The following is a 22687-nucleotide window of genomic DNA, read 5'->3' on the forward strand; positions in this document are numbered from 1 at the left end:
ATTGCTCTAATCTGCAGCGGCATATAAACCTAGCAAAACCTAGAAAACTCATCAAGAGGTTTGGATCTCTTGACGTAGTGGCTAAAGGGTTGGTTTGACAGTTGTTTGACCCGGGTTTGAGTCCCAATTGGGAGAGCCCGTGAATTCATTGTCGTCATTTCTAAAACACCTGATCGCATATGAACAGAGGTGATCAGACTTGGTTTGAGATTTAGAACCCTAATACTATATTTCCACTAAAAGTTCAAAGAAAATGAGAGGGAATCTACATAAAAACATTATGGATCATTTAACATTTGAAGCCAACATGGAGAATGGTTAGCCAACACTGAGTACAGTATCAATGACTGTGAGTCCACCAAAGTTAGGATGAGTTACATTCAAGCGCTGCAATTGTTCAGCTTGATTAACAACACCTCTCTCCGGATGACAAACGACTGGGAGAGCTATCCACAGTGCTGTGTGAGGGAGATTATAGTAGTAGAGGTGCTCTAATGTGTCAGGGAGACTTTAATTACCTATTATGGGATGTCAGGGTCCTGACTGATAATACAACGCCCACATGCAATTTGTCCAGTCTTGGGATAGATCTGCCTTTAGGCATTTTTATGGTAATGTAGATGGTGTCTGTGTGTGTGCTCATGTCAGACTTCTGTGATGCTCTTCTGTGTGTGTGTGTGTGTGTGTGTGTGTGTGTGTGTGTGTGTGTGTGTGTGTGTGTGTGTGTGTGTGTGTGTGTGTGTGTGTGTGTGTGTGTGTGTGTGTGTGTGTGTGTGTGTGTGTGTGTGTGTGTGTGTGTGTGTGTGTGGTTTGTGTTGGGTATACAGGTAGGTATACCGTTTTACAGCATGATATAGAGGGTGTTCATGCAGGCAATGTTGACGTTGACTTCAGGTTTTTACAGTGTTGTTTAGTCTCTGCTTGTCTGATTAGGGTGGGTACTAAGGTCTATTTAGATTTGTAGTATATCACTTACAGGTGCAGTAAAGATTGAAGGGTATTCTTACTTTTAAAACACATTTAAGAGAGTTTTGTTCAGTCTAGGCTGTTATTTACCCATTTAGCTTACAATAATAATCTGCTGTAAACAAAACAACCAATCATTCTCAGAAATCTGTGACTTCAACGGCCGCAAATAAGATATTACACTGTATGGGTATTACAATGTTATTTCCATTACAAAGTATTTTAACTATGCAATATAAAGCAGAGTCCGACTATCATAATGTACCAAATGGATACATAAAAACAGATGAGCTGTGCTACAACTCTGGTTTTATGAATGAAGCACGATCCAGCTAACACAGAACGTTCCTGTAACGTTCCCTAAAGGTTGTCCTTTGGTTGAAGAAAAAATGTTCCCTGACTGTTCTTGGAATGATAATGTGTTAGCTGGGAAAAGTTCTGACAGCAGAATGAATCCCCTCAAGGATTCACCCCAGCCAGAAATGATGTCATAGGAGGTTAAATGTCCATTTTGCTGAGCCACTCTTCAAAGAGATTTGTCAGGCAGTCATGGCAGCCATTGTTGCTCCCTCTATCATTAGCCCAGGAAAAGCTTAAAGCGCTTCCATGACACCCTGACATCCTGTCCTGTGGCAGTATCTCTCACTATCTCTCTGATCTCAGCAAAGATACATATCTGTTAAAGTATCGAGACCAGCCTAGACAGAGAGAGAGGAAGAGAAAGAGAGTGTGTGTGCGTGCACATGCGTGCATGCATTTGCCTGTGCCTACCTGTGTTTGTGCTTGAGTGTGTTTTGTGTATGTGCCGCACACATACAGTCAGACAGCTCTCAGCGGTGGCTTGGCAGACATCCTCACAGCAGCACAGTATGATGTCGTGTCGGGAAAAATGCTAACCCGGAATAGATGCTAAAAGGATGATCAAGAAACGGCTCACTGCCTTTGAGCCTTCTCACATCAAAATGTCTCTTTATAACCTCAAGACCACATCATCTAACACTATGGCATCTCAATCCCAGTCGTAAAGGGATTCAATGTCTGCTGCTCTTCATATCTACTTACACTGAGTATACAAAACATTTAGATCACCTGCTCTTTCCATCACAGAGACTGACCTGGTGAATCCAGGTGAAAGCTAAGATCCCTTATTGATATCACTTGTTAAATCCACTTCAATCAGTGTAGATGAAGGGGAGGAGAGAGGTTAAAGAAGGAATTTAATCCTTTATAGTGGTGTAAAGTACTTAAGTAACAATACTTGAAAGTACTACTTAAGTCGTTTTTTGTGGTATCTGCACTTTACTTTACTGTTTATATTTCCACTTTACCTTACTATTTATATTTTTAAACTTTTACTTCACTACATTCCTAAATAAAATATTGTTCTTTTTACTCCATACATTTTCCCTCACAATCCAAAGTACTCGTTACATTTAGAATGCTTAGCAGGACAGGAAAATTGTGAAATTCGCACACTTATCAAGACAACACGTGGTCATCCCTACTGCCTATGGTCTGGCAGACTCACTAAACACAAATGCATCTTTTGTAAATAATGTCTGAGTGTTGGAGTGTGCCCCTGACTATCCATACATTTTAAAAACAAGAAAATGGTGTCGTCTGCTTTGCTTAATATAAGGAATTTCAAATGATTTATACTTTTACTTATACTTTTGATACTTAAGTATATTTTAGCAATTACATTTACTTTTGATACTTAAGTATATTTAAAACCGAATACTTTTAGACTTTTACTCATGTACCTATTTTACTGGGTAACTTTCACTTTTACTTGAGTAACTTTCTATTAAGGTGTCTATACTTTTACTCAAGTATGACAATCGGGTACTTTTTCCACCACTGAGCCTTGAGACAATTGAGACATGGATTGTGTATGTGTGCAATTCAGAGGGTGAATGGCCAAGACAAAAGGTTTAAGTGCTTTTGAATGGGGTATACTAGTAGGTGCTATGCGCACAGGTTTGTGTCAAGAACTGCAACGCTTCTGGGTTTTGCACACTGAACAGTTTCCTGTGTGTATCAAGTATGGTCCACCACCCAAAAGACATCCAGCCAACTTGACAAAACTGTGGGAAGCATTGGAGTCTCTCTCCCTGTCTGTCTTAAGGCCTGTTCAGAGATGAGTGAGAGGGACACAGCAGGGAGCTAGTAGGAACGAATTGGGCTGAAAACGGGAGGTACCTAGCTGAATTGTCCAATAAGTGATGTTTGTTTTTGATTTCCATTACAAAACATTTTGCTATGGGGCAAAATATTTTATTACGGTGTGCACTAAATTCAAATTGCTTAAAAGTGCATCCCTCCCTAGCCACTTCCCTGAACAAATCACTGTTTAGACATGGCTTTGTTCACTCATTTCTAATCGGTGATTACTTTAGTAGTAGTGGAAGGTTTAATTGGTTTCTCGTACTCATGGACTGAATTTGCTTGGCTACTCCAGGCTCCTTGATCCGGCCAAATGCCACGCTCACGGAAGTTAGTTTCCTCTCCACAATGAATCTGAATCTGAGAACCTCCCCGAACCTTCACTGAATGTGAATACATTCACGGCCGTCTGATTGGTCCAGAAACCGATGGGTTAGGCCAGAGCCAGAATACACGTGGCTAAAGCGGCGGTTTGAAAATTCATCATTAGCTGTGATACTCTGATTGGTTAGAGACGATCCAATCACTGATGACTTTGTTTTGTACGATGCCCCTTATCACCACAAACAACTTCAATGATAGCAGTTTGTGTGTGTGTGTGTGTGTGTGTGTGTGTGTGTGTGTGTGTGTGTGTGTGTGTGTGTGTGTGTGTGTGTGTGTGTGTGCACTAATCCATAGGATGTTTGATTAATGCCAAAGCTAAAACATAATTGGCTCATACTCAATGTATTGTACATTTGCTAACCATTTGCTTTCTCTCTCTCTCGCTCTCTGTGTCTCCCTCCCTGCCCTTTGTCCCTCTCTCCCTCCCAGCCACAGAGATTTGAAGCCAGAAAACCTGTTGTTAGATGAGAAGAACAACATCAGGGTAGCAGACTTTGGCATGGCCTCTCTACAGGTCGGCGACAGTCTGCTGGAGACCAGCTGTGGGTGAGTACAGAATGAAATGTTAGTACAGGAATACAAGGACAGAGCATCACAGGAGTCTAAAACAATTGAAAACAAAAACTTCATTTTAAGTGACAAGTAGGCATTGGTCTGAAACCGAAAAGGAAAGGAAATTCATATGAGCACCACAGTGCCTACATCACCCATGCTCTAGCAAGGTTGTCCAGCACACAGTTTTGACATACTATAGTAGCTACGTATGTTGGTCTATTGTAGTTCAAACAATGTGTATGTTGCTAAGGACCTTCTCAAACAGTCACATTTATACTCAATTGGGGCTACTCCCACAATCCCATTCCACTACTTTTAAGACAAGACCATCATGCTTGATTGAGTGAGTGGTTTTGTCTTGTAGTAATGTGGCGCTTCCTTGTATTTCCTTAAACTTTTTTAATTTAGCACTACATGTCCTTGAGAAGAAAATAAAAAATACATATTTTTGGGGTCAGTAGATAATACCAGGTTGTGGTGTGTTGGACACAGTCACTCATACATTACCAGTCAAAAGTATGGACACACATACTCATTCAAGGGTTTTCTTTATTTTTTATTATTTTCTACATTGTAGAATAATAGGGAAGACATAAAAACTATGAACTAACACATATGGAATCATGTAGTAACCAAAAAAGTGTTAAACAAATCACAATATATTTTATTGAGATTCTTCAAAGTAGCCACCCTTTGCCTTGCTGACAGCTTTGCACACTCTTGGCATCCTCTCAACCAGCTTCATGAGATAGTCACTTGGAATGCATTTAAATGAACAGGTGTGTCTTGTTAAAAATGAATTTGTGAAATTTCTTTCCTTCGTAATGTGTTTGAGCCAATCAGTTGTGTTGTGAAAAGGTAGAGGTGGTATACAGAAGATAGCCCTATTTGGTAAAAGGCGAAGTCTATATTATGGCAAAAACAGCTCAAATAAGTAAAGAGAACGACAGTCCATCTTTACTTTAGGACTTGAAGGTCAGTCAATCAGGAAAATGTCAAGAACAATTGCAAAACCCATCAAGCGCTATCACATCATCTTGCAAGTCTCAATGTGCTAATTCCATTCATGTTTCTGTGAAAACATAGTCACTGTTATATTACCAATGGCAAGGATAGGTAATATCTGGCACAGAAAGAGGTACTCTGTGGAAGTTTAAACAGGTCAGATAAAACCTAGCCAATTCCGGTCTCCCAATCGACAACCGTTGCTGAGCAGGCAAGAGGTGAGGCTGGAGGTAATGTATTTGCTGGAGCCCCATTAATGGGCATAGCAGCGTAGATCAGCTTCCTCATCAAAGATACTTGTAAGTAACACACAAACACATACATGATGCTGTTGAGGGCCCCGTCTCTGGTGTTCTCTATGCTGCATGTTCGGCTACAAACGAGACATCTCTTGAACAACTGCAGCAAGCAATCTTATGAGGTGTTGTTGACTGGGAGAGCCTGTGACAGGGTGATATAATAGACAGCCAAGTGGTAAATTGCATTTTTTTCTAAAGAAAGGACAAAGCTTTTTGATAATTCACTTCACAACCAAAATGACTAATAGTTGTATCTGCTTGGCTGTGGAATTAGCCTACTAGTTTAATACAACTTTTCAAATATACCAGATACATAACCAGCAGTCTATGGTCTGGCTACTGGTAAACTCACCACCACTGCACTGGGGACCAACAAACCCCAACCACCTATTCCGCATGATAGAATCCTTCGGCAGGGCATGCAAACCGTAGCTGGACAAAACATATATAGCTTTTCAGTCTTAAACGGCTGTGATGCTTTGAATGCATTGGGGGTGATGAAACAATGGAGCCCCATTCAACGAAGAGAAGCGAAGTGGGTGGAGGGGCACAGTAAGAGCTAAGACGCTAATATTTGGGTAAACTCTACAAACAGTGCATTCAGAAAGTATTCAGACCCCTTCACTTTCTCTACATTTTACGTTACAGCCTTATTCTAAAACGGATTAACACATTTTTTCCTCATCAATCTTTACACAATACCCCATAATGACAAAGTGATACAAGTTTTTATTTTATTTGTGCAAATTTACTAAAAACAAAAAACAGAAATTCCTTATTTACATAAGTATTCAGACCCTTTACTATGAGACTCGCAAATGAGCTCAGGTGCATCCTGTTTCCATTGATCATCCTTGAGATGTTTCTACAACTTGATTGGAGTCCACCTGTGGTAAATCCAGTTTATTGGACATGATTTGGAAAGGCACACACCTGTCTCTATAAGGTCCCACGGTCGACGGTGCATGTCAGAGCAAAACCCAAACCATGAGGTCAAAAGAATTGTTCGTAGAGCTCCGAGACAGAACTGTGTCAAGGTACAGATCTGGGGAAGGGTAACAAAAAATGTCTGCAGCATTGAATGCCCCCAAGAACACAGTGTCCTCCATAATTCTTAAATGGAAGAAGTTTGGAACCACCAAGACTCTTCCTAGAGCTGGATGCCCAGCCAAACTGAGCAATTGGGGGAGAAGAGCCTTGGTCAGGGTGGTGACCAAGAACCCGATGGTCACTCTCACAGAGCTCCAGAGTTCCTCTGTGGAGATTGGAGAACCTTCCAGAAGGACAACCATCTCTGCAGCACTCCACTAATCAGGCCTTTATGGTAGTTGCCAGACAGAAGCCACTCCTCAGTAAAAGGCACATGACAGCCTGCTTTTAGTTTCCCAAAAGGCACCTAAAGGACTCTCAGACCATGAGAAACAATATTCTCTGGTATGATGAAATTAAGATTGAACTCTTTGGCCTGAATGCCAAGTGTCGCATCTGGAGAAAACCAGGCACCGCTCATCACCTTTCCAATACCACCCCTACGGTGAAGCATGGTGGTGGTAGAAACATGCTGTGGGGATTTTTTTCCACGGCAGGGACTGGTGCCTTATTGCTTAATTATGCAAGAGTGGGTCTAATCCTGAAATCGCATTCCAGGCGGTTTCTATTCCTCAAGTTACCACCGGCTAAATCTATGACGTTAAAATGCCTATTTACTCTGTTCCATCTGATTGTGCAATCCACTGTCTCATCAGCCCAACCAGGCAATTTATAAACTTGATTTCCACTATAAAAAACATCTAGACATTATCTAAAAAAATGTTGAACTAACATTTCGTTTTCAACAGCAGAGATTTGTATGAACCTTGCCGTCTGTCTCTCCGACATTTTCAATATTCAAATTCGATCTCCAGTTGTCCCATAGTTATGAACGTGTTGGGAGTCAGGATGAGACAGACAGGTAGGCACCTTTTCTCAGCTAGTTGAAATCATGAATCAGTATAATTGTTATGGATGTATATACAAAGACCTATCAATAGAAATCCGGTCAAACGAAACGAAGTGCAGCAAGTTCGCTGTCTTTCCAGCTTCAGTTTGAAGTGATTGTGTTAGCTTTATTGTTGGCTAGCTTTATTGTGTCCTGACGAGAGAGCACATTTTCTACGCCATACATTAGCTCATTGTTATGGATGTATCCAAATAAATGTCACTAAAAACAGCTTCAACAAACAAGTGCAGCTACTTTGCTATTATTCTGGCTGCACTGTTTGACGTGACTGTAAGTTAGCCATAGTTGGCTAGCTAGCAAGCAAGGGATAAGAATGTTGCCAGCCAGTATGGCAATGGAACATTTAGAGCGAGCGACTGAGTTGCGTCCATAGATACAGAACAAAAAGACTGAATTACTTTGTCTCAGGCCAAACAACACAGGTGCCAATATATCCTCCAAACACCTGCTTCTCTGGCATTATCACTTACGTAACGTTAGCTAGCAGTTTGAGTCGTGTCCTGTCTGACAGTGAAATGTGACTAGCTCTTACCGTAGCTTGGACTATGGAGTAGCTAGCTAGCTAGTGTTGCAAAAGCCCTTTGCATGCATTGTAAGGTAGCAGCATGACAATTTTTCCAAAGTTTGGTGTTGGTTTTGAACTGATGTACGTTAGCTATCTAGCTAGCTATGTTTTGTGGAAAGATTTAGGACTGGCATTTGGACGTGAACTAGCTATCATTAGCTAGCTTCTGTGTCGAGATCAGCTATTGTTGTCTGGCTCTAGCTAGCTAGCTAGCTAACTAGCTAATGGCTGAAGTTACTTGTATAACAAACCTTCCATAAGCAAATATAGCTAGCTACCTTTCTTTGCTTGTTTGTTAGTTAGATAGCATTCTGCTGACTGGTGTTAACTAGCTAGCTAAAGAGGCTAACTTTGACTTTGGTCTTTCTGACTGCAAAATTCTAACGGGGTAATTAAAATATTTCATATGCTATTGCAAAAATAATAATTTGGTTGTGTTTATGAAGGCCTTCAGTAACATTAGAATACAATTTGTATTTTATTTCAAAAAGTAAAATAGTATTTTCATTAGTTTGTTACTGTAGGCTATTATGTAAAAAAATATATTTAAAAAATAAGCCAAAATACGTGTTCAATGTATTTTATTCGTGGAGTGACTTCATTACAACTATGAAACAGAAAGCATGTGTTGGAACACGGTAACATATTATTTTTATAAAGTCAAAATCAAATTAAAATACCCCAACCACCAAGAAACACAGTCAAAAGTAGCGAGGTCAAATGATGAATACATCAGTAGCCTAAACATCATTATAAGCACCAATGTAACCGATGTGAAATGGCTAGTTAGTTAGCGGTGGTGCGCGCTAATAGCGTTTCAATCGGGTGACGTCACTCGCTCTGAGACCTGAAGTAGTTGTTCTCCTTGCTCGGCGAGGGCCGCAGCTTTTGTGGCGCGATGGGTAACGATGCTTCGTGGGTGTCAGTTGTTGATGTGTTCAGAGGGTCCCTGGTTCAATCCCAGGTTGGGGCGAGGAGAGGGACAGAAGCTATACTGTTACACCAAGTGGCCTTGATAAATAGTGAAACTGCACAAAAGCAATATAGACATTATAATGAATATACAGTAAGTGTAGATATGACAGCAGTAAAATAATTGTCAGTTATTGTCAGCTCGTGCTTGTGTGCATCTTCACACAGTGGCATCAGTTGGATTTAATTTAGCTGTTATCCTTTTCCTAACAGTTAACACAATTTTTGTAACTTTCAGTTGCGTGACACTTTGACATACATTTGTTTGGTTGTAGTGCACAATGGTCTCCTGTTGTTGTGTCCTGTTGTCTTGTCATTCTTCAGCACTGTTGTACTACAACGGCTGTGCAGGTGCCTTATTTTGCGCAGAGGGAGGGAGCCCCCATCTCACTTTGTTCAAGGTGCCGGCCAGACTTGTTTTATTTGCAAGCAACTTGTTCGCCAAGTTGCTTGGAGTGAAAAGTAAAGAAATTGTCCATGGTGACATTGCTCCGCTTGCCATCGTAAGGTTCCACAAGCCTTATCACCACATTCTCCGACACTCATGCCTGGTGCCCAATGTAGATATTTTCCCAGATATTGAAAGCCATTCAATAACACGCACACCCTCACTGTGTAGCCTACTGCAGGTAGGCCAGAGTGGACTGATAAGACAGCTTTGATTTGGTGAACTAACATAATGTAAATACTATTTTAAGTTTCGGCCTGTATTTAGAATGGATCAATACAATAGAATGGCCCGCCCTGTTCTTCCTTCACAATTGGTGATTGCATAATTAAGCATCATTTGCTTCCCCTCACTCATCAACTCACCCATTCTCCCCCTTTCTCCCCATCATATTTTACTTAATTTATTTAATCTGTTATATGTGTGAAATTAGTTTTGGTATAGTTTAGGTTCAGTTCTGAGGCAATTATGTTATATAGACTTTTTTAGGTAAAGTCAAGGACAGAGGGTTACATGAGTTAATAAATGCAGAGTAATAAAATAAAATAAATGATGAGCAGTCAAAATTACTGCTTTAGCTGTTCTAGTGTTAAACTCAATGATCACTTTATAGATGCTATGGTCTTGTTTTAATCCGACGTCTAGAATTTGAGCTAGGTGGGCACAGGCAATACTCTGAAAATTCAATCACTAATGACCCTGTTAAAAATCCTGTATGTGGTTCTCTGTAATGGCCAGACAGCTCATGATGCAAATTTTTATCCACATTGGGTCCGTATTGACTTAGATATGATGTAAGGTTAAGCCTAGGGGTCCCGCTAGCGGGACAACTTCCTGTGAAACTGGAGGGCCACAATTCAAATAAATAATCAAAACAATTATGGATATTAAACATGTAGGTACATATAAGTTTCATATATCGGTTGAAAGCTTCAATTCTTGTTAATCTAACTGCACTGTCCGATTAACATCAGCAGATACACAGCCTAAAACACCAAAGAGCAAGAAATACAGATGCAGAAGCACAGTGGCTAAGAAATACTCCCTAGAAAGTCAGCAAGGGATGGCCAGTACTCTTCTGGGTATCTTGAAAGTTTCATGCAAGACATTTCTTTAAACAGACCAATCCATACTTGTGGAGGTTTTTGTTTGTAGTGAATGAATGAATTACATTTTATTTTCATGTCAAATTACCAGTTAGCAAGCCATCCCTTACCGAATGAATTGACACGTAAACAAACATCACAATAATTCACTGTGATAATGTAACGCCCTGGCCATAAAGGTTTTTTTTGTTCGTTATTTTGGTTATGCCAGGGTGTTACATTGGGTGGGCGTTCTATGTTCATTTTCCTATGTTTTTGTATTTCTTTGTTTTGGGCCGTGTGTGGCTCCCAATCAGGCACAGCTGTAGTTCGTTGTTGCTGATTGGGAGTCACACATAAGTAGCCTGGTTTTCCTTTGGGGTTTTGTGGGTGATTGTCTTCTGTTAGTGTTTTCCTGACAGAACTGTTGGCTTTCGTTTTCCCTGTTTGTTTTTGAAGTGTCTCATTAAAAATCATTATGACCACTTACCACGCTGCATCTTGGTCCCCTCTTCCAGACGATCGTTACAGATAATTCTTCTTCTGGTGTTCTCTGCAGTGCACATCGCATAAAGAGTGAAAAAAATGTTAATAAAAATCAATACATTATAGTAAATAACCTGTTGGGGCTAGGGGGCAGTATTGAGAATTTTGAAAAAAATACGTGCCCATTTTTAACGGCCTCCTACACCAACTCAGAAGCTAGCATATGCATATTATTAACAGATTTGGATAGAAAACACTCTGCATTTTCTAAAACTGTTTGAATGGTGTCTGTAAGTATAACAGAACTCATATGGCAGTCAAAACCCTGAGACAAATTCTGACAGGATGTGGATATCTAATGTGTTGAATTACTTTTAAGCCTATGCCATTGAAACACACAGGGACATATTAATCATTGAGCACTTCCTACGCCATCCACTAGATGTCAACAGTCTTTACAAAGTGGTTTGAGTCTTCTACTGTGAAAACTGACCGAACAAGAGACTTGGAACGTTGGTCATAAGCGGATGGCCGATACTACTCTGGCGCGCGAGTGCATGTTTGGGTACTCTCGTTCCAATACGTTTTAAAAGAGAATGCAATCGTCCGCCTTGAATATTATTGAAGTTCTGATTGAAAAAGGCCCTAATGATTTATGCTATACAACGTTTGACATGTTTGAACGAAGATAAATATCTTTCCCCTTTTTGATGAAGACAAGTCCGGCGGGCGACGTTCATGTTTTTGAGTAGCCTACAGGACGCGCTAACAACACGGAGCTTTTTGGACATAAATGATGAGCTTTTTCGAACAAAACTACATTTGTTATGGACTGGGGAATCCTGGAAGTGCCTTCTGATGAAGATAATCAAAGGTAAGGGATTATTTACATAGTATTTTTGATTTTAGATGACTCCAAGATGGCGCCTAGTCTGTATCGCAAAGCCTATTTTTCTGGGCGCAGTACTCAGATTATTGCAAAGTGTGATTTCCCAGTAAAGTTATTTTTAAATCTGGCAATGCGGTTGCGTTCACGAGATGTTAATCTATAATTCTTTGAATGACAATATAATATTTTACCAATGTTTTCTAATATTAATTATTTAATTTGTTGTGCTGATTGACTGGCGGTATTGGAGGGAAAATATTTCCTCAACATCAACGCCATAGTAAAACGCTGTTTTTGGATATAAATATGAAGTTGATAGAACTAAAAATGCATGTATTGTCTAACATAATGTCCTAGGAGTGTCATCTGATGAAGATTGTCAAAGGTTAGTGCATCATTTTAGCTGGTTTTCTGCTTTTGGTGACGCCTGTCTTTGCATTGACAAAATATTACACACAGCTATTTTCAATGTACTGTCCTAACATAATGTAACTTTATGCTTTCGCCGTAAAGCCTTTTTGAAATCGGACAACGTGGTTAGATTAAGAAGATGTTTATCAAAGGGTGTAAGATAGTGTTATGTTTGAGAAATTTGAATTATGACATTAAATTGTTTTCAAATTTGGCGCCCTTGATATTTCACCTGCTGTTGATAGGGTGTACCAGGGGTGGGACGCTTCCACTAGCCCATAGAAGATAAGGTTACCCAAACAATAGTTATATCCCTGGAGGAGTAAAAAAACGATACATACATACATACATATACACAGTACACAGTATATGTACACATACATACATACTAACAACATCTACTCATTCAAGGGTTTTTCTTTATTTTGACTATTTTCTACATTGTAGAATAAGACATCAAAACTAACACATATGGAATCATGTAGTAACCAAAAAAGTGTTAAACAATTCAAAATATATTTTAGATTCTTCAAAGTAGCCAACCTTTGCCTTGATGACAGCTTTGCACACTCTTGGCATTTTCTCAACCAGCTTCATGATGTACTCACCTGGAATGCATTTCAATTAACAGGTGTGCCTTGTTAAACGTTAATTAGTGGAATTTCTTTCCTTCTTAATGCGTTTGAGCCAATCAGTTGTGTTGTGACAAGGTAGGAGTGATAACCTATTTGGTAAAAGACCAAATCCATATTATCGCAAGAACAGCTCAAATAAGCAAAGAGAAATGACAGTCCATCATTGTTAAGACATGAAGGTCAGTCAAATCGGAAAATGTCAAACTTAGAATGTTTCTTCAAGTGCAGTTGCAAAAACCATCAAGCGGTATGATGAAACTGGCTCTCACGAGGACTGCCACAAGAAAGGAAGTGTAGCAGCCATCATCAGAATTAGACCAAGGTGCAGCGGAGGATGTGTTCATCATTAGAATTTTAATGAAAAGAGAACACTTTACAAAAATAAACAAAAACGACAGCCAAACAGTCCTGTCAGGAAAAACTCTAAACAGAAACAATCACCCACAAAACCCAAAGGAAAACCAGGCTACTTATGTGTGACTCCCAATCAGCAACAACGAACTACAGCTGTGCCTGATTGGGAGCCACACACGGCCCAAAACAAAGAAATACAAAAACATAGAAAAATGAACATAGAACGCCCATCCAAAGTAACACCCTGGCCTAACCAAAATAAAGAACAAAAACCCCTCTCTATGGCCAGGGCGTTACAGGAAGACCCAGAGTTACCTTTGCTGCAGAGGATAAGTTCATTAGAGTTACCAGCCTCAGAAATTGCAGCCCAAATAAATGCTTCAAAGAATTCAAGTAACAGACACAGGTGCTTCAACAAAGTACTGACTAAATGGTGTGAATACTTATATAAATGTAATTTGTATATACATATAAATATAAATTAGCAACATTTTCTAAAAACCTGTTTTTGCTTTGTCATTATGGGGCATTGTGTGTAGATTGATGGGGGGGGGACTATTTAATCAATTTTAGAATAAGGCTGTAACGTAACAAAATTTGGAAAAAGTCTAGGGGTCTGAATACTTTCCAAAGCCAATGTATATATATTTACAAAAACATATATGGGGGATTGGAAATGATGCAGACAATTATATTGATGGAAGTTACAATCTATATGCAATATTAAAGCTGATCTACCCCTTAAAGATAATGAATTAAAAATGTAAATAAATTAACACACACACAATCAACTTTTTCCGGCATTGGCTGCTGTTGTCTTATGGGAGAGTAAATGAGGGTTAGCAAATAGCGCTATAAGACTGTATTCCTGCACCATGGGTATTCCAGCAATGGCAAGTTATTATTTTTGTGGGAATTAAGTGCTTTCTAAATGCAAAATGTGTTTATTAACTTATCTGTACTACAAGCTGTAGGCCTACTAGTTTTGAAATGTTCTATTAATGTTGTTGGTGGTGTGGTTGTGCTTTGAGTGTCTTTGAGCAATTCCAAGACCCTCATATTCATACAGCAGAGGTTTTATTTAATTTAATTCCTCAGTCATCATGGCAGCTGTGTTTAGGCAGTAGCACCTAAATCATGTTCTGGTTCATGGTTGGAAGTAGTACAGCATTGTTCCATAAAGTAGTGCCCTGACTCGAGAGAAGCAGAGCTGGGTTTCAAATATTAAAAAATCTATTAAAATACATAATATGTGCCTGTTTAAGTTTGTCTAGCTTAACCATAAAATGCTATGCCTCTGGAGGGGATTCTACTACAGGCAGGTAACCCATGATACAAGTCAGTATTCGACATTCATTCATGTCTGAGGACATTGGGAGATGATGTGGAATCCAGCCACTAGGGGCAACAGTGAGCGCTGTTAACTTCAAATAGGTTTCAGTTTTGCTTGGGTGTTGTGGATGGGTGTAAGCATCTGCCTCTGATTCCAAAGGTTGCATGTTTGAATCCAACGATAGAAAGGTGTTTTTGGTTTAAGCCTATCCCTTACCTTAACCATTCGTAGTTAACGCCTAACCTTAACCTTTGAAATTTGATGTTTGAGAAACATGGATGAACATCTAATTCTGATGTGAGACTGTGAGAGCTTGTAGTTCTATTCTAAGCTAACGTATGGGATTGTTTTAAGATGGTCATACCATGGATCATTTAGCTTACTGATTTAGTATTTTAGGACCGCTGTAGGTATAAAAAAAATAGTATTAAAAAGTTATTTTATAAAACATTGAATTTGGCCTTTAAATACTATAGCAAATAAAAACACATTGAATAACATATTCATAAATGGCAAAACAGACAGTAAAAAATAAATCGAAAGGAATAAGGTTTTGAAGTGGCTGTCCTATATCTAGGAGATTTAAGACAGTTCCAGAAATATTTCTGGTTTTTGGACACATATTTAACCAAATTTTGAACAAAATTACTTCCATTCTTCCATAAATTGTTTTACCCGGTACCAGGTTACCTTCAGACGAGTCACATTAGACTTGTGGTGGTTCTAAAGCAAAACTGAGAAAAACATTGTCTCCCCTTTCTATGGCGGGTCATATTAGTTTGTAGCACCAACAGTTCTGACGCTACAGATGTTTTCTTTAGAAGACTGATTTTCGGGATGTCTCCTGGTCTGAAAAACAACGCAGATCAGCTGCTACTATCCACCGCAAATGCGTGATGCGGACATAGGCGGAGGTGGTGGATTGGGACGCAGCCAATGCAAAAAAACAAATATCCCTATCTTGAAATTTTAATGGAGATTTTGTAAATATGTTAATTAGATTGACGCATGGGTGGGTCAATCGACTCATAAGGATTTTAATAAACGAAAACTGCAAACTTCGACCATCTGACACTCCAAGCAGGTTGAAAGTATTTGATGAGATTTTTAGTCTTTCATCCCAGGTCCGGAGAGAAGGGAGGAGAGGAGTGGACACAGATAAAATCCACAGCTGTCCTTATATTGACAAATTAATATCTGTCTCCAAACAAAAAATATTATTTGTACTTCTCTCTGTTCCTTAGATTCCCTTCAAGCCACCTACGTACGTAGATAAACAGCTCCCATTCACCCAGGCTTCTCTAATGTTTTGTGTGTTTTGACATTCGCCTCGGCTTAACTAGTGTATCAGCGAGCGGGTGTTCTCTCTCACTCATTTGCATAATGCAGTATGACATCTGCAATCACGACAGATGTATTTGCATAAGGTGCTTGTTTGCATTTCTTGCCGAACACCATCGGCTCGGTGGCGAGGTTCATTATCAGCACACCTGACAGTGCGTCAGGCAGGAAGTTCAGCTGTCAACGGTGTTATTCATGGGCGGCTAATGGGCTCTGTGTTTACAGGCCTGTGATAGAAGCTTTCAGTAGGATCCAATATCCTGCTAGTTAGACGATGCAATACAGGAACAGGAGAGGTGGGAGGGCAAACGTCACCTAGATGTCACCTCGCTGGGTTGTGTTCATTAGGCACCAAACAGAAGAAAACAGACTGAAACAGGGAGTAATCAAAACATTTTCTGTTGCGTGCCCTAATGAGCAAGGCCCTAGTTGAGGTCGCATGAGTCTGTTTATTTGACTTACAGCTAGCATCCATATGCAAACACTGGCCCTATTCAAATACAGTACACTAATATTCTCTGACAACGCATACTTCTTTCTTCTGCTCCTTGATTGTGTAACTAGTCTGACTTGACCAGGTTGTTGGAAAAATCTGTTTAGTGGAACCCTTGCTTACAGGGTAAGAAATCATGGCCGTTTAAAAAAATCCATCCTTCCTTGGAGACTGTAAGAACAAACGTTTCCTCAAGCAATAAATAAAGGATGCATTTTCTACTCATATATATCTATTACATACATTGAATATACACTACCTTTCAAAAATTTGTGGTCACTTAGAAATGTCCTTGTTTTTGAAAGAAAATAACATTTTTTGTCCATTTAAAAGAACATCAAATTGTTTAGAAATACAGTGTAGACATTGTTAATGTTGTAAATTACTATTTTAGCTGAAAATGACAGATTTTTTATTGAATATCTACATATGCATACAGAGGTCCATTATCAGCAACCATCACTCTTGTGTTCCAATGGCACGTTGTGTTAGCTAATCCAAGTTTAGCATTTTAAAAGGCTAATTGATCATTAGAAAACCCTTTTGCAATTATATTAGCACAGCTGAAAACTGTTGTCCTGATTAAAGAAGCAATTTAACTGGCCTTCTTTAGACTAGTTGAGTATCTGGAGCGTCAGCATTTGTGGATTTGATTACAGGCTCAAAATGGCCAGAAACAAAGGAACTTTCTCCTGAAACTCGTCAGTCTATTCTTGTTCTGAGAAATGAAGGCTATTCCATGGGAGAAATTGCCAAGAAACTGAAGATCTCGAACAACGCTGTGTACTACTCCCTTCACAGAACAGCGCAAACTGGCTCTAACCAGAATAGAAAGAGGAGTGGGAGGCCCCGGTGCACAACTGAGCAAGAGGACAAGTCCATTAGAGTGTCTCAACTGGCACCTTCATTAAATAGTATCCTCAAAACACGAGTCTCAACATCAACAGTGAAGAGGCGACTCCGGGATGACTATTGTAGCTGTTAAAAACAATGTTGAAAAGGTGATCATGTTAGCTAAGTTCACTAGGAAGCATATGTTGGTTGGAGAAAAAAGTGCACTTGGTCTACTTACCACTGTTTAGCCAACTGTATAAAGTTTCTACTGGTAGGTTGCAAAGTTAACATTACCAGCTAACAGTACATCAGCAAATAAGCCCCTCTGCACGTTCTGCTGCTTGACTGGCAGAGTCTACAAAGGATGGAAAATTAATCTAAACCACTTATACTTGTCAGGTATAGTTCACTTTTATTTTATATCCAATTAACCCTCACAAATCTGAAATTGCATGATCAATTGATGTTTACTGATCATGAGAAGCATGCAGTTATTTGCTGTATAACTCTGATGATAGAGCTAAATGTGTTTTGCATTGAATAATTGAATACAATTCGTAGTTCTGACTATGCAAATCGAATGCTCTGCAACCTATTATATGGTGACATCATAATAGAAATGTCTGACGCAATCCCCATTGACTTGCTGATGAAAGATAGTGTCTGGAAAATCACTTGTTTCTCCTTTCACAATCACATACTACCTGTGGTAATAACAAAGTGAAATCATTGTAAAATAAAAAAAAGCAGCAAGCTGAATTACAAGTACAACAAAATTATTAAATACAAATTATTACACATTTACAGAACACCATAAAAATATAAATAACACTGACACTTTCTGTAGGGCATTGCAAGTATAGGTGCCAAGAATGGTTTCTGTTGGTTGGAATTTGTGTGAGTGTTTATGCATAAGCCATCATATAAGTGAGGTTACAACCCTGCAAAGTGCAGACTGTACAATCCACATGGGAATGCTGTGTAAACTCACAGTAAAGATCACAGTAAAGACTTACTGATGAAAGATGGATCCTGTAAAATCAATTGTTTCTTCTTCACAATCACATACTACGTGGGGTGATAACAAAGTGAAAGCGATGGATGTTCCAAATGACACCCAATTCAATATATATGGTGGGGAATTACTTTTGACCAGAGCTGTCTCTGAACAACTGTAGTGCACTATAAACGGAATTCACATTGATGTTGCTATGTAGAATTTTGCCAATAAATGTTGTTTTCTGTGTCTCTTCACAGATCTCCGCACTATGCATGCCCAGAGGTTATAAGGGTGAGTATGTTTTAGTTTACTCTTCAAGGGCCCAATTCAGTCCTAGGAACTGTATGCCTTTCCTATGAACGCCTTTCCCACGCACTTCTCAGTAGTTGGTATTCAGACTTACCTTATGCAGGTGCTCATGCTGAATAAATTGAATTCAAACATTGGAAAACCCTCCGACTTGCTGACCAACAGATTTTCTCATGGAGATTTCATTCAATAGGGTTTTCTTGACAGACTCACTAGAATATTCTATAGAGGGAAAGGTTCAGAATATTAGGGATCAATGAAAGAAAACATGTAAATACATGCATACTGTACTTGTGTCCTATTCAGCACCAATTGGTAGATTTAAAAATACTCTGATCTTGTATATTATTTACGGTTGGGAAAGTATTTATGAATAATAATTTTTAAAAGTTTGGAGAGCCGCTATGCACAGAATATATTGGTGAATCAAGAATACATTGGTTTGATTCATCCTGAAAGTTGCCTTATTCAATTGTTCAATCTATTTGGGGCTCCCGAGTGGCGCAGCGGTCTAAGGCACTGCATCTCAGTGCTTGAGGCATCACTACAGACACCCTGGATTGAATCCAGGCTGTATCACAATCGGACTTGATTGGCAGTCCCATAGGACGGTGCACAATTGGCCCAGCGTCATCCGGGTTTGGCCAGTGTAGGCCGTCATTGTAAATAAGAATTTGTTCTTAACTGACTTGCCTAGTTAAATAAAGGTTAAAAAAATAAATAAAATTAAAAAATATAGTTGAAGGTGAGACAAGTGTACAATAGGGGTTGCGCTAGCCTAATATGATCCCCTTTTGCTAGGGATCCCCAGGAACAACCACATGAACGTGACAGAGGAAAGAAAGGTAAACCGACAATGTAATGGAATGTTGCAAAATGTAAGGAAACTAACACTAAAGAGACAGTTATAAATGTAAGCTATGTGGGTAGCTGACTATGGTTACTGATAGTGGCTAATATTTAACACATGCAAATTGTAGAAAATACAGTGAAAAGTTTGGCCATATAATTAAAACATTCTTGAAATCATAAATAAACTCAGTAGGTTTGGCGCTATACTGTAATTTGCGTATGGCTACAGAAGCCTATAGCTTGGGTCTCCAAATTTCAGCAGGCCAGCAGGCCAGCATGTTATAAAATGCCCTATGGAAAAGCTGATATGTTGATATGCTTCCGTTTGCTGACGTATGACTGGTTTCACATTTCTCTCCAGTGAAAGGTAAAATAGATCTAAAACAACAGTCATATATATTTACAATCCCCTTATCCAAACAGCTTACTACACTGAACAAAAATATAAACACAACATGTAAAGTGTAGGTCCCATGTTTCATGAGCTGAAGTAAAAAATCCCAGAAATGTTCCGTACGCACAAAAAGCTTATTTCTCTGAACACACATTTTTTACATCCCTATTAGCGAGCATTTCTCCTTTGCCAATATAATCCATCCACCTGACAGGTGTGGCATATCAATAAGCTGATTAAACAGCATTTTCATTACACAAGTGCACCTTGTGCTGGGGACAATAAAATGTATTTATTTCAATTGACTTATATGAACTGAGTAAACTCAGTAAAATCAAAAAAATTGTTGCATGTTTCGTTTATGTTTTTTCAGTATAATTTACCTAGCTCATATCAATAGCTCTTATTAATTTGTAAATTACAGTGCATGGAGAATTGTGTCATTTCTATCAGAAAAAATAAAGTAGATGTTCCACTTGCAACTGACAGGTTGCTTGACCTTATTCATTGTTTCCTCACGAGTAAAGGTGGTGGAATTATGAGGGATTTAAGTCAAAGTCACCTCCACCACACCTTCTTTTGTTTGATCTCCACCCCAAACAAATAACGGGTGCTATTCTCATGCTTAAGAATACACGTAGAGAGAAAAGTGCATAAAAAGGGAATTACATTCCCTTAACTCAGAATTCCCCCAAATGAGGTTGATCCATGATCCTCCTCTGAGATATTAGCCTTCACTTAAAAATTCCTATATTTCTCTTTATTTTTATCTCTCGCTTTGTCTTTCTCTCTCTCTCTTAGGGGGAGAAGTATGACGGCAGAAAAGCAGACGTGTGGAGCTGTGGGGTCATCCTCTTTGCCCTATTGGTGGTGAGTGTCAACTTTCACCCTTTGAATTGAATAAACACTATTAATCCCACAAGGGGAAATTGGATTTGCCACCAGCAAGATGCGTACAGCAACAATATGCGCTTGCATACATCAGAGTGCACTGGTGGCTGGTTCAACAAGCACAACGCATGACTTGGATTACTAGCTAATGGATTACTAATAGAATGGACTAAAATCCTGACCCCAACCTTAGATATACTAGCGCAACAACAATAACAACTGGCCACTTTGGTCCTTTCTAGCCTGACCATAGTGACTACTTTGTATGGCCACAGTTAGCCTCCCATTCGCTCCCTGTGTTTTGGCTATAATATAGAAGGCCCTGCAGCCTGGGGCCTTATTTCATAATCTAGGACTGTAGTTTCTCCACATCCCTCCACTATGAATAATGGATACAGCCACACAGACACTATGCTTACTGAAATAAATACTAACTCAGACTGACTGTTTTTTGGCCACAGACCACTGTGTGTGTGTGCGTGCATGTGCATGCATATGTGTTGGTGGGTTGGTGTTCGAGTGCGTGCATGTATGTGCATATGTGTCTGTGTTTGTGTGTGTGTGTGTGTGTGTGTGTGTGTGTGCGCACATTCATGCATGTGTTACACCAGGCCACTTAAACAAAGAGAAGTGCCGATGCATCTTCTAAGTCCCGTTCTCTTCCTATTCACATATGATTTGGTTTGTCATTATCTTGATCAATTTCTTTACTTTCCACATTCCAAACAAAGTTTATTTCCATTTGTTTGAGTGTAAGTAAATGCTCTCTCTCCTGTCGAGCTGTGTTTAATCTGGGCTCCCTCTGTCCTGTTGCTGGCTAGGAGAGCACCATTTGTTGGATTGGATGAGACACTCTCATTCCCCTTCAGTTAGGCTCTATTCAGATAATTTGTTACACAAGTCTTCCCCATCTCTCTCTTTCTCTCTCTCCTTCCTTCCTTCTCTTTATCGTATTCTTGACGTTCCTGATGTTTATCAAACAACCACATCTGCAGGGTGTCAGCCCGTCTTGATAAACGATTGTGAGTGTTAAAGTAGGGTGGTGGAAAGAGAGAGAAGGCAGAGTAATTATTAACGCTGCAGCCCTCTTCTCTGTTTACCCGTTTATTATTTATTTAGCATCACGTTGTAGGGCAAATCTCACTAATTGGAGTGTTGCTGCATCATGTCAGAAACTCAGTTGTTTTTGTTTTGGGGAGTCTTGTTATTTTATATCCTTGCCATCGCTTGATCTTTTTGATGAACTCTCAGCCGTTGTGTTCTAAGTTAACACGTTTGGTCTGATGGCAACTTTGCCTCATAACTTTGCCACCCTCTACTTCTCTCTTCCCCGTGTCTCTCCCCCTACCCCCTTTCTGGTCTCCCTCATCCCTGCACAACCCCCCCCCCCCCCCCCCCCCCCCCGCCCTGTCAGGGTGCCCTTCCATTTGATGATGACAATCTGAGGAACCTGCTGGAGAAGGTGAAGCTGGGAGTGTTCCACATGCCCCACTTCATACCCCCAGACTGTCAGAACCTCCTTCGGGGCATGATCGAGGTAGACGCCACCAAACGGCTAACGGTCAGTTAAATGCTTGGTTGTTTAGACACTGGCTGAGAGAGATTTTTTGCTTTGGCCTAATGATTTTACAGGCATTTCTAACCAAGTTCTTACTCTCAAGGCCCCCACACCGGCCCATTTTTCCCTCTTGAAACCCCCACTATTAAATAATGGCTATTCTGGGCCAAAAAAGCTAACAAACTATTTTAACAGCCCACTTGGCTAAAGAGGGACCAGCCCATCTGGCATTTGCCAGAACTACCCTTTGGCCAGTCTGTACCTGAGGGATTAGCTGCCTTGATTAAGGGCACAGTGACATTGAATGGTACATGGGAACAGGGACCAGTAGCCCTCTGTTTGTCAGTTCAGTTCCCGCTGTTTTTCACTCAGCCCAGGGCTTGAAGCAGCAATCCCCCCGGCTATTGTTCCACCTCTCTAACCTCTAGGCTACCCTACCACCCCACGCTTTGGCTCGGAGGGA

The 22687-nt window shown here is 39.8% G+C and overlaps 1 protein-coding gene across 1 annotated transcript in view; it reads left to right on the top strand.

Annotated features, from left to right (window-relative positions):
- Window positions 1–22687, top strand: part of brsk2a (BR serine/threonine kinase 2a) — a 506659-nt gene that overhangs the window by 386328 nt on the left and 97644 nt on the right. Inside the window, exons 5-8 of the mRNA XM_029758477.1 lie at window positions 3946–4062; window positions 18478–18511; window positions 20577–20645; window positions 22081–22227. Coding sequence (XP_029614337.1) covers window positions 3946–4062; window positions 18478–18511; window positions 20577–20645; window positions 22081–22227 — 367 coding nt within the window. The remainder of the gene's footprint in view (window positions 1–3945; window positions 4063–18477; window positions 18512–20576; window positions 20646–22080; window positions 22228–22687) is intronic.

This window comes from Salmo trutta, chromosome 7, assembly GCF_901001165.1.
Source record: "Salmo trutta chromosome 7, fSalTru1.1, whole genome shotgun sequence".
NCBI lineage: Eukaryota > Metazoa > Chordata > Actinopteri > Salmoniformes > Salmonidae > Salmo > Salmo trutta.